Raw genomic sequence first — 16,238 nt, forward strand, 5'->3', positions numbered from 1 at the left:
CAATTGAGACCAGAGGACTCCCTAAGACCATCACCCTAAGATACTCTCTAAACTTTGAACCAAAACTATCCCAAGATCACCTTTTAGCAAAATAACAGAGGGGTACACAAAATAAAGCATATTACCCATGAGCATAGTGTTCTACTAAAAAACCATCTATATGAGACCAAAAGGTCAACATTTACTCTAAAGCACAGATAAGAAGATAAGGAGGCCGGGAAACTAGAGTACTGGAAACAGAACAACCAGAATGCAATTAAAGAGAATGTTGACACATTGTGAAAAATGTAACTAATGTCACTGAGCAATCTGTAAAGAAACTGTCAAATGGGAATCTCATTTATTGTGTAAACTTTCACCAAAAACACAATAAAATATTATTAATTTAAAAAAATAGGCAACTCTAGCAAATGGAACCCAAACACTGGAAGATATCAGCAAATAAACGAATCAGATAGTGTAGCACCATACTCTGCACAGTAACACATCAGGGTAGAAGAGAATCTTTAAACAGTGATGATAAAATGGAACTGCTAAGTAACTACTGAAATATCCAAAGATTTGAAGGGAAAATATGGTTAATACTCTATCAATAACTATTGGTCCAACATGGATAGAGAAGACTCAATAATGTATAAATTTACTATATGGTTGTGTCAAACAGATTTATTGTCACACGTTTGGATATTCACAATGTTATATGCATTTTTGTCTCTAAGCCAGGATCAGAACAAGTAAGAACCACATCTCTAGATTCCTCTGTTTGGACCTATTTCTCATTCTGTTCACACTACTTGGGAAACCTACACCTCTCCTCTCTGCCTGTATAAAGCCCTACCAAAGTCTCAAAAGATCTACAGATCATTTTTCCAGTATCAAATAGCTAAACTGCTAATGTAATATCTATAGTTTGCTGCTTTTTACACTGTTGTTTAACCTTGTGTGAGTGTGTGTGTGGTGGTGGTGGGAGGTGTGGAATTAATCATATTCATTCTTCACAACTCAATTATAAGCTTTCCTAGAGCAGGGACATTGTCCTTGTAGGCCTTTCATTATCATCTTATACTTAGTAGGTGTTTATAAGTATTTAACAGAAGAATTAGAAAGAATGAGACAACAACCTTAGGGATGGAAAGGAAAAAAGATTAGCTTAATGACTGGTAGCTTGCAAGCTCACAAAATAATACCAAGGAAACACTAACACAGTGGTCCTCAATCCAGATAGTACATTAAAATCACCTCAGGAGCTTTTTAAAAAACACCAATGCGAAGAAGTGAAAGTATCTCTATCTGCAGATAGCATGATCTTGTATATAGAAAATCTTAAGGAACACACTAAAAAATGATTTTAAGTTATTAATAATTTCAGAAAGGTTGCAGGATACAAAATCAAGATACAAAAATCAATTGTTTTTTTACACACTAGCAAAGAATCCTAAAATAAAATTTTTAAAAATTTCACTTATAATAGCATTGAAAACAGTAAAATATTTAGAAATACATTTAATAAAGTACAAGACTTGTACATTGAAAACTACAAAATATTGTTGAAAGAAATTAAAGAGGATCTAAATATGTGGGAAAACAGTCCAAGTTCATGGATCAGAAGACTTAATATAGTTATGATGCCAATACTCCCCAAATTGACCTATAGATTTCAATGCAACCCCTATCAAATCCCAAGTGGTTTTTTTTTTTTTTTTTTTTTTGCAGAAAATGACAAGTTGATAGTAAAATTCATATGAAAATTGAGGGGACAAAAATAGCCAAAGCAATTTGAAAAAGAACAACAAAGTTGGAGGATTCATACTTCATGATTTTAAAACATTACATAGGTGCAGTATGAAGACTGTGTGTGATAGTGGCACAAGGATGCACATATTGATCAATGGAATAGAACTGAGAGTTCAAAAATAAACCTCTGCATTGACAGTCAACTGATTTTCCATAAGTGTGCCAAGGCAATTCAATGGGGGAAAAAACAGTTTTTTAAATATAGTGCTAGAACTGGATATATGCACATGCAAAAGAATGGAGCTGGACTCATCCCTCACACCCCCACCCCACCCACTGCTGTCGAGTCAATTCCAACTCATAGTGGCCCTGTAGGACAGAGTAGAACTGCCCCAAAGGGTTTCCAAGGCTGTAAATCTTTAAGGAAGCAGGCTGCCACATCTTTCTCCTGTGGAGTGACTGGTGGGTTCTAACCGCCAACCTTTTGGTTAGCAGATGAGCACTTAACCACTGCACCACCAGGGCTCCTTCTACCTCACAGCATATACAAAAATTACACAAAATGGATCAGTGACCCAAATGTAAGAGCTAAAACTATAAAATTCTTTGAAGAATGCATAGGGGAAAATCTTTGTGACCCTGTATTAGGCAATGGTTTCTTAGATATGACACTAAAGGCACAAGCAAACAAAAAAAAAAAAGATACAATAGATCCAGCTGTCTCTGCTGTTTGGTAGCCACCGCACTTCAGTTTTCTCATTAGTAGAGCTTTAGCTAACCTACATATTTCACAAAGTTGTTCTGAGGATGAAAAGACAAAATGCATAATGTGAAAGCTTTGTTAGCTATAAAATGCTATGCAAATGTGTTATTTTCCAAAATAACCTTCAGGTTACAATTACCTAATAAGTTTTCATTGCCTTTAAAAGCTACACCCTTCATGCGTTTTAATATGACTAAGCTATTTATTCTGTTCTGTAATAAGAGGCAACTACATCTAGGAAATTTTTAATAATAAATACCATCACGATATCACACTATTTCTGAAGTTTGTTACATATAATTTTTTTTAAACGCCATTCCAAACAGAATGCTAGTGTTTAGTGTTTCTGTTTCTTCACACAGAAAGTACGTAATAAATTATAGCTAATCACAGGCTAGATTAAAGCTTTTTAAGGACAGAGTACTCAAATGACAAAAGAAAAACATCAGTTCACAGTAGGGAAAATAGAGTATCTAACAAGGTTCTTCCCGTATTCCTATTTCTACGATTCTCTAGCTTTAACATACAATAAACTTCCATAAGACCACATGAAACAACATCTATGTTCAAGTTCAAATAAGGTATTCTCTTCTGAGAAGGAGCTCTCATTTTTCCATCAGAGGGGAAGGAGGGTGTGGTTCCCTGTCACTGTGCTGCCAGTACTTGATGTGGCAGCTTGCTGGCAAAGGGTACCAGCAGGATAAGCCATTCATAAGCCCCTATCTATCCAAAGAGCAGGTGCTCAATATGTTTCCTTCCATCACTCTCTTATCATGACTCTCTGAGGTGAGACTCACAGATAGAAGCAACCAACCTGTAAAAGCTAATGTCTAGAATTTTCAGATGATGATACACCTCACCTTTCCTCAATTTTATCCAGCCTTTTAAGATTATCACGTTTCAAGCGATGATTTATAAGGTAAATGCCCAAAACTGTAAAACTGTTTTTGCAGGAACAGCTCTTCTTTCACTCACATTCTCTGAGGACTGCTTTACAAACAGAATGATAGAAAGACCCTAATTCAAGAGTAGGGGTTAGGGGAGAGAATCAAATGCTCTTTGAATGCCATGTGGAAGAAATATAAAAGGCAGGAAATATTTTAGAAATGATTCTACATGCTTCCAGTCTACACATGGAAGCCACTGACTCTGTGCCTTTGTTGGGAAGGGTCGAATTTCATACACACACATACACAACAGAATAACAATTCAGGTAGGGCAACCAATTTTTCTATTCCACTCTTTAAGAGACTCTATATGACAAAATCTGTATGTACTTTTTACTCCAGAATTATTTTCAAAGTGGCATTTAGTCTACAAAAGAAGTTTTAAGACAGTTGTCATGAAAAATTGAAATGCCAGTGTTCAAACCACTACAAATCCTTTAAATGTTTTAGATTGTAGAGGACTTCCAGTTTTAATTCTGTATGTTTTCTTTTAACAATTAATCCTGCCCTCATTAATGAAATGGTCACTAGAGAATAAAGACACTGTTGCTACTTGACCAATATGAAGGAGAGCTGGGTTTTAAATTTAATATAGGTCCAGATGAGACAGGCTTTTTCTCTAGTGATGAATAAATACAACATCAAATAAGACTCTGAAAGTTATCTTGAGACATATAATGTGCCAGTTTACTTTTCATAATTACAGACCCACCTTATGCTGTGCAAGCTGTGTTTTTATTTTGTCTGGATCATTGGCGATTTCCAGTTCTGAATCCAAAGATTTTTCTGACTCTTCTAGCCATTCCATAAGTTTACTCCATGCCTCATGGAACTGTAAAAGAAATCCACATCTTTGTCCAGAAAATTTTCAAGCATACTCATTATATTTGAAATCTAGCATACGAAATTAATTTTAGCAGAAATGTTGAAAATTATTAATTCAGAATTTCTCCTGAAGGTGAAAAATGTAATATTTCACTGGTAGAGTACAAACTGTCTTGACAACACCTGGCATTTGTGGTTGTGCTCCATGGTCACTTTGTGATAATTCATTCAAACGCATCAGCCATAATAACAAAACTAGAAAGGAGCCTAGAAAGAATTAAGGAGCACCACGGAGAATGTCTCTTCCCTTTGTTTTGCTTACTAATTAACGTAAATCCTCAGAATTTTTTTTTTCTGCCCACTGCTATCTCTTGACAGATCTGGGTTTACTTCTAAGTAAGGTGTTTAATACCTATGTTAAGAAAGAGGAACAACAAAGAGGAGGACAGAATAAAGTTTGTAAATTGGCTTTAAAAAGTAGCAGGAACAAAAAAAAAGCCATTATACTTCTATTTAATACAAAGGTAATTCAACATCTTCATTTCTAGTAACAGAATCCTCAAATTAATGCCTATACCTCTCATACTGGTTTTATATATATAAGAGCACTCACAATACTTGAGCTCTAACGAAATATATTTCCCATTGGAATCTTGTAAACATCCTGCTGTGCAATATATACATATAATTTCGGCCACACTCCCTTTTCTGTTTATTATAAAGAACTAGTAGGTACTATTTTTAGATACCAAATTGTGAAATTGGTTATAAATTATTTCTCATAATAAATTTAAGTGAGTATATACATAAAAAAACTTATCAAAATAAAATCTGTTGTATAACAAAGCACATTAATAATGAACTACCAAAAAGACATTTAACAATAAAAGCACACGGAGGGCCCAGAATCACAAAGCTGCAAGGGCCCATTAGAGATGATCTCATTAAAAACCTGCTCGCCCCGCACATCCCTCCCACAACTCGAATCAATTTAAATATGAGAAAATGGAGGCCAGAATAGGTACATAAATTGCCCAAGTCAGAAAACTATGATCAATATCTGAGCTACAACCTGAGATACTACAGTAATAAAAACAAAGCTAAAGAAGGAGCTAGTTACGGTGTTAGGTAATTTGGCTCTAAATAAAACGTGCTATGACAGAAAGTAAGTCCAATGTTATAAATGAACAGGTTCTAAGGCTAGGGTTGCTTTCAAAAATATTTTTAAGCCATGTAAATAGAGGAAATGAAAATATGAGAAAATTTTGTAAAGTTAGTTAAACAAAATGAGAAAATAAAATTGATTACAATGGAGGAAGGAGGAAGAGAGTGGGCAACTGACTACTGGCATCCAAGAGACTTCTATCAATTAGATGCCTATACTACAAATGGCATCCTGCCACATACGTGGAGAGAAAAATGTTATGCTCAGAATTGATTCATTAGAGACCGACTCTATTTCAGAGATTCACTTATGATATTGATCCTACCACACCTCCCGCTCAAAAAGGGATACATACTATGCAATTACATAACAACACAATTTGTCATTTCTAAAGTCTTTTAAAAATTTACACTAATAACTTTAAAAATTGAAACACTTGACTACTATGACATCTTTTGCCCCTCCCCCCCAAAAAAAACCAATGGAAGTAATATCAATGCTAGAAAATGCAACTGAATGTGGCAGCAAGAACAATGATCAAATTCAGCATCAATATTACACTAAGTTTCCAGTAAAAATCAAAGCAAAGCGAGTACATCCTCTCTGTCATCCCTGAACACAGAGACACATAATTTTACCTCTTGTCTGTGTTTAGTCTAGAATAGGAATGTTAATAATAGGTGGAGGGAGAAAGGAAAGTTCTTTGTAAAATTTCTCTAAATTTACCAAAAAACAAAAAAACCTTCCCCCACAAAAAAACAGCAAACCACAAAAAATAAATAAATAGATAAACAAAAACAAACGCAGCCACAAAAGATTCAAATGATTAATACTGAGGTGGGGTGGAGCTCTATGAAAACCCAGGAAAGAAATGAAGGCTTTGTCAATAAGGATACAGATTCAGAGAACTAAGGACTGTCAACCAACTCAGACAAAGAATGGGTCCTTTCAGAAAGCTTCCATCTGGAGGAATAAATGGCTAGCTTTCAGCTGACAGTTTCTGAAGAAATTTTAGCTAAAGAATTAAACAGAAGATAGCAATATAATAAACTATGATGTCTCAGTTTTGAGCATCAGACTGGAGGCTGAAAGGGCAGAGCAAAACAAACAAACAAAAAGCCAATGGCAAAAATTTTGTGTTTTTTGGGGCCTTAAGGATAACAGCCCATCTGTGAAGTCAAGCTATAATCAGTCTTTTCAAAATTAGTCCCCAGGGCCTAAACTTCTGTTAGGTCAAAAAAGTGAAGATGTCGGCATCCAAATTTAGGTCATGGCCCTTTTAGGAAATAATATCTTGGCTCCATACCATAATTTGTTATACCTAATTTAGCTGGCAAGAAAGTACTTTAATCACATCATATATATTTCAACAGCTAGAACTGATTTATTGTCAGGTTTACCTGCTTGGCCCTCTTCCTTGCATCATCCAAAGATCTTCCTCTTTCCACTAATCGTTGAACTACTTTTTCCCATCGACTTTGCACACTGATAAGCAGGTTCTTTATTAGGACGACATCTTGTTTCTGACTGAAATATTTCAGGTGGGTTCCAGTTTTGTCCAGCTCTATTATCTGCTCACGGTGAGAATTGACTTCGTTGGCAAATACCTTTCCCCGAAAAAAATGGCATAAACAGAAATAAGTGAAAAATTGATCTTATAAATGCCTCTAGTGTCATAGCTGAAATTATCTTTAAAGGACAAAACAAAGTTTTCTAACTGTAAAGTTCATGCTTTTGACATTCAAACAGCTCGGTGTCTAAAAGGTCTGAAAGAAGAAACTTATCCATCCCAGTCACTACATACCTTGTGTTCATCGATTTGAAACAAGACTGTGTCTAAGATAAGACTTGGCCGGGAAGCTACATTTAGTGTCTGTTCAGCCTGGGTAAGCCAGCTGATGAAGTCCTGGAGAGAATTGTGAAACTCCATTGCCAAACTGAGGGCCTCTTCCAGTTTAGTCTGCAAAGACAGATAATATAGCATTTGATGATATTTAAGAGGTTTGTTATTTTTTCAGTTTAACCACTCTCTGGCAGATTTCCTTCCCATCCCCACTTTATTTATGCATAATCTATATTAACTAAACAGTTTATGAATGTAATGGGCCTTCACTGAAATACTGGGAAAATAAACCCATTTGAGTATAGTGAAAAGCATCTCATTGCAGCTATAACATTCCAGTATACACTAAAATCATGTTTTTTGACAACTAACCACAGAATTCAGTTTCTAAGCAGAATCTGTAAAAAAGAAAAACTGACATTCATATAATTAATTTTGGGGGTCAAAACAGTATGAAATACTATCACCCTAAGATACGCTTTGAACTTGGAATTGAAGCCACTCCCAGAGTTCTCTTTTAGCCAAATAATAGATTGGCTTATAAAATAAACAGTATCACCCGAGAGGGCTGTGCTCCCTTAAACAATGAACTACACAAGACCAAATGGTCAACATTTACCCAAAGGTAAAGATGAGAAGGCAAGGAGGGGCAGGGAAACTAGATAAATGGAAACAGAACAAACAGAATGGAAATAATGAGAATGCTGACACATTGCTAAAATTGTAACCAATGTCACAGAACAATTTGTCCAAAAATTGTTAACTCAGAACCTAATTTGCCGTGTAAACTTTCACCTAAAACATAATAAAATATTTTAAAAAACAGTATGAAATAGCCATTATACTTTGTCAGTTAGACAGCATATTGCCTAGTATTCCTCATCTATCATGTTTCTTACAGCATTAAGATTTCTTAGATTGTTGTTTCTGCGGTTTGAAGAATGTGACAAAAAGGAAAACATTCAGGGTGTAACCATAAATTTTAGTCCTTCTTCACGGATTTTTGTTATGGTGTTTATAAAATATATATACAACCACATCACTCTCCTGATCTCCCTCTTTCCCTCCCTCTATACATAGCTTTTTGCTTTCTAAGTGTGGTTAGAAGAGAGATTTAACAACCCAGAATTTGATGGTTCATAACATTTAAAAATATACTGGAGTTCTGCTTGATCTATAATATATCTTTACCTTAAGTCTGAAAAGATTCTTTTAATTCTATTCTCCTATATTAACACAGAATATTATTTTCAACGACCCCATGAAACCTCCGAATGTATACAAAGAAAATTTAACCAGCAATTGTTAAAAGTTCTACTTCTGATAGTTCTACTCAGAAATAAGGCAAAATCCATGAAATAAAACAACTAAAACATTGATTCTAGTATGTTAATCAAAGCACATACTTTCCTTTCGTTGAGTTTGGTTTCCACCAATTCCCATTTTTCTTTCAAGTTATTTATGTCTTGGTCAATATTTGTCTCTGCAGATTTGGGGCAGCTTGCAAGCATCTGCTGGCCTTTTTGCATCAGACTCCTGTATGTTTCTTCTTTAACATCAAAGGCAGCACAGACTTCCTAAATTGAGATACCCCCAAGTTATATCATTTTTAAGAGAATAAGATCTGAGAGTCCTATTCTTCCAGGTCATCAATCCCAAACCCCTTAATATATTTTCCTCTCTATCTGGCATACAGAACCCTGACACATTTGAACATTTCACTATATTGAAACAACACCCAAACCAACAGTCCTACCCTGTCTACAGAGACATCTTAGAAATGGTGCTATTACCAGCAATCCATTCAGGCACGCCAGGGTTGTGAAACTATATATTAAATGTTATCAAGATAGCTGATAGCAGTAATTAATCAGCTGTGTGACCTTGGACAAGAAACTCAACTTCCCTGAGCCTCAATTTCCTCTTCTATAAAAACACGGCTTCTCTAGGTCTCTCCTAGGACTATGATAAATGACTGTGAAACTTTGTATAATTTAATCCTGCACTGAGAAAACATGCAATGGATAGAAAGTAAAGACCCAGTATGGTAGCCATTTAAGTTACTCAGACTGTGGAATCACAAAAGTCAGACTTCTGGTACTCTGAATAATTATTCTCACTTATAACATTTTAAAGCTTCTAACTGAAATGCAGTATGGTATAGAGAACAGAAGAAAATATTGCTTCAACACATTGAGAATTTAAGGCCGATGAAACAAAATTTAAACTTCATTCAAAAAATTGAGACCAGTTCTATTCCAGTGGTTTATAATGTGGGTAAAATCACACTGAAAAACTGTATACTTATGTCTCTCTAACATTTTTGACTTTATAATTTATTTTTAAGATTGAGATATAATTCACATATCATAAGATTCACCATTTTTAAAGTACATAATTCAGTGTTTTTTCAGTACTATATTAACAAATTTGTGTAAACATGACTACTATCTAATTCTAGAATATTTTCATCATTCCAAGACTATAAAGTTCTTAAATTTTTAAAAAATAACCTCTTTCTAAACATTTTTACAATTATTCGCATACTAAAAGCTTTTAATCCTAAATAAAACATTTTAAATATAGCTAAAACTCAGGAAAATGTAATAGTCCAGGCTTTTTAGCTTTCTTAGCTTGTATCACAACTAAATTAAGAGAACATTATTGAGTTGGTATTAGAGATATCAATACCTCTATAGAATTCTTTAAATCAAGGAATTTCTGTAACCTGGTAAATTATATCAGGTTATGGTAAATTCATTTTAAATACCCGATCCAAACGAATAAATTGATACTCAATGTTTTCTTAAAAGTAAAGCACTCTAAAGATAAGCTCTTTGCTTTCCAAGTTCTTACTTATATTCTTCTAAATTAACACTTTTTAATATTTATGCTATTAGAGAATAATCCCAAACATCCATTTGTTCAAGAATTCATTAAACTTATAATTAATGGACACTGTGGCACAGTAGTTAAAAGAGCAGCTGTTAATCGAAAGGTCATCCATTCAAATCCACCAGTTGCTCCTTAGAAACCCTATGAGGCAGTTCTACTTTGTCCTATAGGGTTGCTATGATTCGGAATGGAATCGACAGCAACAAGTTTGATTTTTTTGGTAACAGCTATGCAGGTACTTCCAGGAAAGTAAGGAGCTACCTGGAAGTCAGTCAGCCTTTATGGAGAAGAAAGATTGGCATTCCCAAGTTATTATTTAGTCAATTACTTTTTCAGTGAAACAAATGGGCTTCTTGTGGCACTCCCCCACCCCACAAAAAAAACCCACACAATAATTTCTGAAACAATGAATGTATCCTAAAGATTTCTAGAAAATTCTTTACTGGATTAATAGGACTTATTTTAATGGTTCATTGCAATTTTGAGATAAACATCATATCACATCCTATGTCTGTTTTATTTCATCACAACATCTATAAAATGGGTTACTTCCTTTCCATCAAGAAATTCAAAATTATATCCAAATAACTGCAGTTTCATTAAGATTTGTAACAACATTAGACATTTACTAGAGACTGCAGATTTTAATCTGCATCGGTCCATTTCTTTTGCCAAATCCCTAAGTATTTCTACTTATATTTCTAAATATATTAATTACCATTATTTGAATATTTTTAAAAAACATATTTCTGATGCAAATTCATAAGTGTAAAAATTACAGAATACTTTTCAAAATCTGAGACAGACTGTTTTCTTATAGAACCATGAGAGCTGAATTAAACTGGAAAATGAAGAGGAAATGCCAATAAATCAAAGGGAGTATAAATTTAATTTGTCAGTCTCTATTTATATGGAAGAAAGTCAGAGTCTCAAGTTTCATATATTGGTTCCAAACTTCTTAAGAGTTGATAATGCAACATAATTTGGATGGGAACAACCTACAGGACCAGTACTCCACATTCGACAATTTAGAAGAAGCCTTCCCTTGTCTGTATCTGGTGTTGGTGTTAAGTTGAAGGCAAAGCCCTATCACCATTAAAACAACCAATCAACCAACTTTTCATTTAACAAAACAAGAATTCATTTTCTAGCATTCTATGAAACCAGGTGGGATTATCAAATGCTTACAGCAATAATTTTAAAGACAATTCTGATTACTTTGGGAATATTTCTTTTCATTCAAGGCACAACAGTTTGTAATTTATACAATGTTATATTACTAGCCATACAAGCTTATTACTCCTTGTGGGGGAAGGTTTGTTTGTACAAAATATCTGAACTTCTAAAATCTCTCTTCATATCTTGACACACTAATCTTTGAAATAAAAAAATAGGTTGACTTGAAAAATTTAATCTGTGAATGAAGTTATTTTTAACACTATAAAGCTGTACATCTTTTAAAACTTTTTCCTATGCTTTATTTATTACTAAGGGCCCCACACAACATGGTCAGACAGTTTCTTAATCTGTGGCTAGAACTGGAGGAAATAACATACTTACCATATGGGCATTAAGCTGTTCCCTGGCTGTTTCTGGTAAACCTCCTAGAGGTTTGGATGCCAACAGATGACGCTCTGTGTCAGTCAGCCACTGCTGCAGATCTTCAATTTCACCATGGAACCCTTTGGCCTGAAGTGATAGAGAGTTTTTAAGTTTAGGCCATAAACATTGCCTCTTTCAAGCAGAAGACAATGTTCAAACAATCCCTGCCTGCTAAGTCTCTGTATGCATACTAAAGAACTGGCAGGTGCCACTGGATCTGCCTCGCCTTTATTCATCATGGGAGCTCTAGTAGATAAGAGTATTATGCTAAGAACTAAAAAGCTGTGTTCTGGTCTGTTGTATTCTTCATCCCACTTGTTTTTTGCTTCTCTCCTTCAAATATAAAAAAAGTAAACGGGTCTGTTTACTAATGAAGGAATTCCATGCTTTTTGGTCTTGAACGCTATAGAAAGTTTCAGAATTTATTCTCTTATTCACCTGGCGCAAGGCACCATCCAGCTGCTGCTTCCTTTGTTCTGTTTTTTCCAAAACATTTTTCCAGCGTTGATTTAAAATCTCTAGCTTGTTCTGAAGGTTGCTTGCTTCTTCTCCTGCACTTGATTCAATTAGATCATTTCCTGCTTTATTAACGGCTTCCACTGTGGACTGATGGGCTAATACATCATTTTGGAGCACCTGAAATTATTAAGATAGCACCATGCTTACCAGTCTGTAACATGTTAACATCACTTTTAATGCAATTACTTTGTTTTCTGGTTATGAAACACACTGAAACAAAAATATCATATGCATAGAATTTTAATACTGATAAAGTTTTAAAATGATGGAGTTTTTTGTTTTTGTTGTTTTGCTTTAACTTTGCAGTTTTCCTGTGTGTAACATTAGTCTCCCAGCACTCCTTAAAATGATTATGTGAGAACACTTTGTTAGTTCTTCCCATTAGAATAATCTTGCAATTAGTGACATTAAGAACACAGAGGTTATAATTAAAAGGTTCTTAGTAGTTTTCATTTGAGCCAAGCTCATTTTAATTGAACCTTAATTCTCATGTCTGAAGTAATTAATTCAAAAGATAGTTTATTTTTACTCCTATATATTAATTTTCAAATTGAAATTATTACACTTCTAAGATGTATACTGCCATATTTTATAACCAGGATTCTGAAAGGGAAAAGACAGTATCCACAGAATATTCTTTTATCTTCTCTTGTTGGTAGAGTGCTAAGATTAACTTCTAAATTGACAGGAATCTTGGGGGGCCCCAACACTCAAGGAAAAGAGATTATCATTACATATCAAGGATACGTAAGCAAGCCCAGAATTCTAATGTTAGCTATTATTTTACTAGAAAATGCTTACTATAAACCCAGTAAATAATGCCTTTCATTTATATAGTAGAAATATAAGAATAGATTAATATTACTTAAATATACTACACTGGGGTCAGAGTTGTAAGCACAGAAAGCAACCCCAAGGCTAAAAAATTAACTTCTTATCCTTAAAAGAATTATACTTTATAGAATAAATATAGCCTTGGTAATAGTTTCCTTTCAAGAAGACTATGGTTTCATTTTTGGAAACCTAAAGAAACTTCCCTCTAATCTTACTAAGAGTCAATCATATAATCCTACCCTACACTCACTGACCAAGGGTTGGCAATCAGCAGTAAAGAAAAGGCATGTCACCTCTTTGTCCTATGTAAGACATCACACATGTGGTGGCAAATCCAGACCAGAGAGGATTTCCAGAGAAGAGCAGCAGCCCTCTGAGATCACTGTTTCTATCTGAGATCACTGTTTCTCTGACTGTGTTCACTCATTTTCTGAGGCATATGGCAGGGGAGTGGTTTTCAAAGTTGATAAAACCAAGTGAGCAAGAACTTATCTTTATAGAAAGCATGGACTTTGATATGTCAACCATAGGAATCACTTTTAAAATGTAAGAGCTCAATAAAAGATAATTCTATAAAATTTATTCTTCCAAATTGTCTGAGTCCTGCTACATAAGCCAGTGTTCAGAAGAAGGAAGAGAGGAAAGAAGGAAAGAGGTAGAAACATTCCCTCTCTTCCTCTAGCAACTATGCTGGGAATTCTAAGTCCCCTAACTTTTGATCTCTGGGAAATAGAAGGAAAAGAGAAAAGGAGCCATTTCTAACTGCTCAAAGATAGACAAACATCATTAAAAGGTCCAAACCCATTCCCTGCCAAAATAACTGGAACAGGGGACCTCCTTCATTTCATTTCTACTACACTATATAAAGTTTCCATCACTGATGGATGTTACTTTTAAGACAACTGCTAAGTGTGAAAATGTAAACTAAACTCACACTCTGAGAATAAATCTATTTTGTTTTCATGCAGAGTCAGTCTGATCAGTCTTCACTGCTTTTAGCAAAGCTGTAATGTAGCTATCAAATAACGAAGCAGATTTCCATCTAAACATTAATAATTTACAATAAGTTTCAACTGCTAAATTAAACATGGTTCGGCAATGACTATAAATGTAGACAGAACTAGGTAAAAGAAGAATAATTTAAATTAGAGAAACAATTACTGTGGAGAAAAGTATGAAAGAGAGACTAAGGCAAGAATAGTTAAAAACTATATAATAACATCTTAAAGTGCTAAAAACGTCCCTTTTATTTAAAAAATGATAATAAACACGTACAATAATCAAACACTTCCTATTTGATAATCAGGAAAAATTTATTTAAGATTAAGATTTGGGACTTTGTAGATACCACTATTAACTTGAATGTTAAAGCTTATGAAAGACTGTTGAATGTCAGGATAAATGCTATGCATAAAGAAGGAACATAATAAGCAATAACAAATACATACATGATGCTTGGCAAGTTCAATTTCAATGGCCTTTGGGTCTCCTCCAACAGGTTTCTGTTCACCTAGCAAGCCCTCAGTGTGTGTTAGCCATGCCAGTAGCTCATCCAGGGCATGTTGGAACTGCCCCAGTGCTAACAGAGCACCCTCAAGCTTATGCTACAGAAAAAGTGGAAAGGAAGAAAATCCATTAATTAATTTGATATTATGAATACACTTATAAAACAGGGGTAAAAAATCACTTCTTTCATACTGCATATGTCCATAAGCCTATCCAGTGAGGTCTAGTCACCATATACTTCCTACAATTTATGTTTGAATCTCTTACTTTGTAGTTTTTTTTAAAAAAAGGCACTTAAGAGGCAGGAAGAGTTCTAATGAAACAAGGGTATTTGGGGCCTTCAAAAGTTTATGCACATAATGGACTAATTTTATTTTTTAATAACTATTTCACATTAACATATGAAATTGAAAACGTATCACTTCTTAACAAAAGTCTTGGTATTCACCTGTCTGTTGATAATTCTCTCATCCAAGCTATCCCATATCAATTTCAGTTCCATTAATGGGTCTTGAACAGTATGTTTATCGCTTTCTTCTGTTACTTTCTTCAGCAAAAGCTCTGCTTGATGGTTCAGTCTTTCCATTTCTATCTGTTGTTGATAGGCCTCTGACTTAAATTGCTATTTTTTTAAAAAAAAAAGAGAGATAAACATGGGAAATTTGTCATAAACCAGTAACTTTAAACAAAAAACTTACATGCATTGGACCTCTATTCTAATTAACACTTAATATTGGGAAAGGGAGATGAAGAGGAATAAAAATCTGAAACAGTCTTTATTAATAAAAGAATTTAAAAAAATTAAGGAGAATCTTTTCTCTTTATTCAATATTTTCTGACAGAAGGATGTTTCTACTTATAATTTTGATTTCATTTCTGTTCTCTACAATGAAGAATTAACAAATTTTGAAACTGACCTTTTTTCAGTTTCCAATTACATACCTTCAGTTAAGTGCATTTTAGAATAAACGTAGCAAAAACTGTCTCTAAAAAGTGCAAATTAATATTTCATGCTCTAAAACACAAATATACTTGCATCACTGTTAAGTTTATATCTTCCGTAGCTGTGTTGTGTTGATTAACATTTAGTTTTTCCTATGTCTCACTCACACCCTGATACAAAATAACATTGTTCTCTGTCCTGGTGCTTCCTAAATTTCTGATGTATATTTAATCTTGGCTTTGGCAAATGATTGGTTAGCAAATGGTTGCTTGTAACAGGAAATTGTCCCTTCATAAAATATCCTATTGATTTTAATCTTCAATAATAAATAATTAATGTGAGCAGTCCCTTAAATTTCTTTCAAGCATATGAAAATAATAATTAAAAAATAATAACTAAAGTGTATTGAGCACTTGCTTTGTTATGTACAAGGTACTCTCAACAAACTTATAAGGGAAATCATTTTATTCTCAATTTAAGCTAAGGTCACAAAAGTGAGACCAGTTGGCTCATCCCTTTGGGAGCAAGGGAGAATGAAGAGAACAGGATACAAAGAAAAGATAAGTCCGAAGGACTAATTGTCCACAGCTACCAAGGCCTCCACCAGACTGAGTCCAGTACAGCTAGATGGTGCCCAGCTACCACCACTGACTGCTCTGACC

The 16,238-nt window shown here is 34.3% G+C and overlaps 1 protein-coding gene across 1 annotated transcript in view; it reads right to left on the reverse strand.

Annotated features, from left to right (window-relative positions):
- Positions 1 to 16,238, reverse strand: part of DST (dystonin) — a 515,142-nt gene that overhangs the window by 28,903 nt on the left and 470,001 nt on the right. The window contains exons 73-80 of the mRNA XM_012558529.2: positions 15,082 to 15,255; positions 14,576 to 14,731; positions 12,213 to 12,410; positions 11,733 to 11,861; positions 8,684 to 8,854; positions 7,239 to 7,394; positions 6,835 to 7,041; positions 4,157 to 4,276 (exon numbers count right to left, since the gene is read on the reverse strand). Of these exons, the coding sequence (XP_012413983.1) occupies positions 4,157 to 4,276; positions 6,835 to 7,041; positions 7,239 to 7,394; positions 8,684 to 8,854; positions 11,733 to 11,861; positions 12,213 to 12,410; positions 14,576 to 14,731; positions 15,082 to 15,255 (1,311 nt within the window). The remainder of the gene's footprint in view (positions 1 to 4,156; positions 4,277 to 6,834; positions 7,042 to 7,238; positions 7,395 to 8,683; positions 8,855 to 11,732; positions 11,862 to 12,212; positions 12,411 to 14,575; positions 14,732 to 15,081; positions 15,256 to 16,238) is intronic.

Source organism: Trichechus manatus, unplaced genomic scaffold (assembly GCF_000243295.1).
Source record: "Trichechus manatus latirostris isolate Lorelei unplaced genomic scaffold, TriManLat1.0 scaffold00172, whole genome shotgun sequence".
Lineage (NCBI taxonomy): Eukaryota > Metazoa > Chordata > Mammalia > Sirenia > Trichechidae > Trichechus > Trichechus manatus.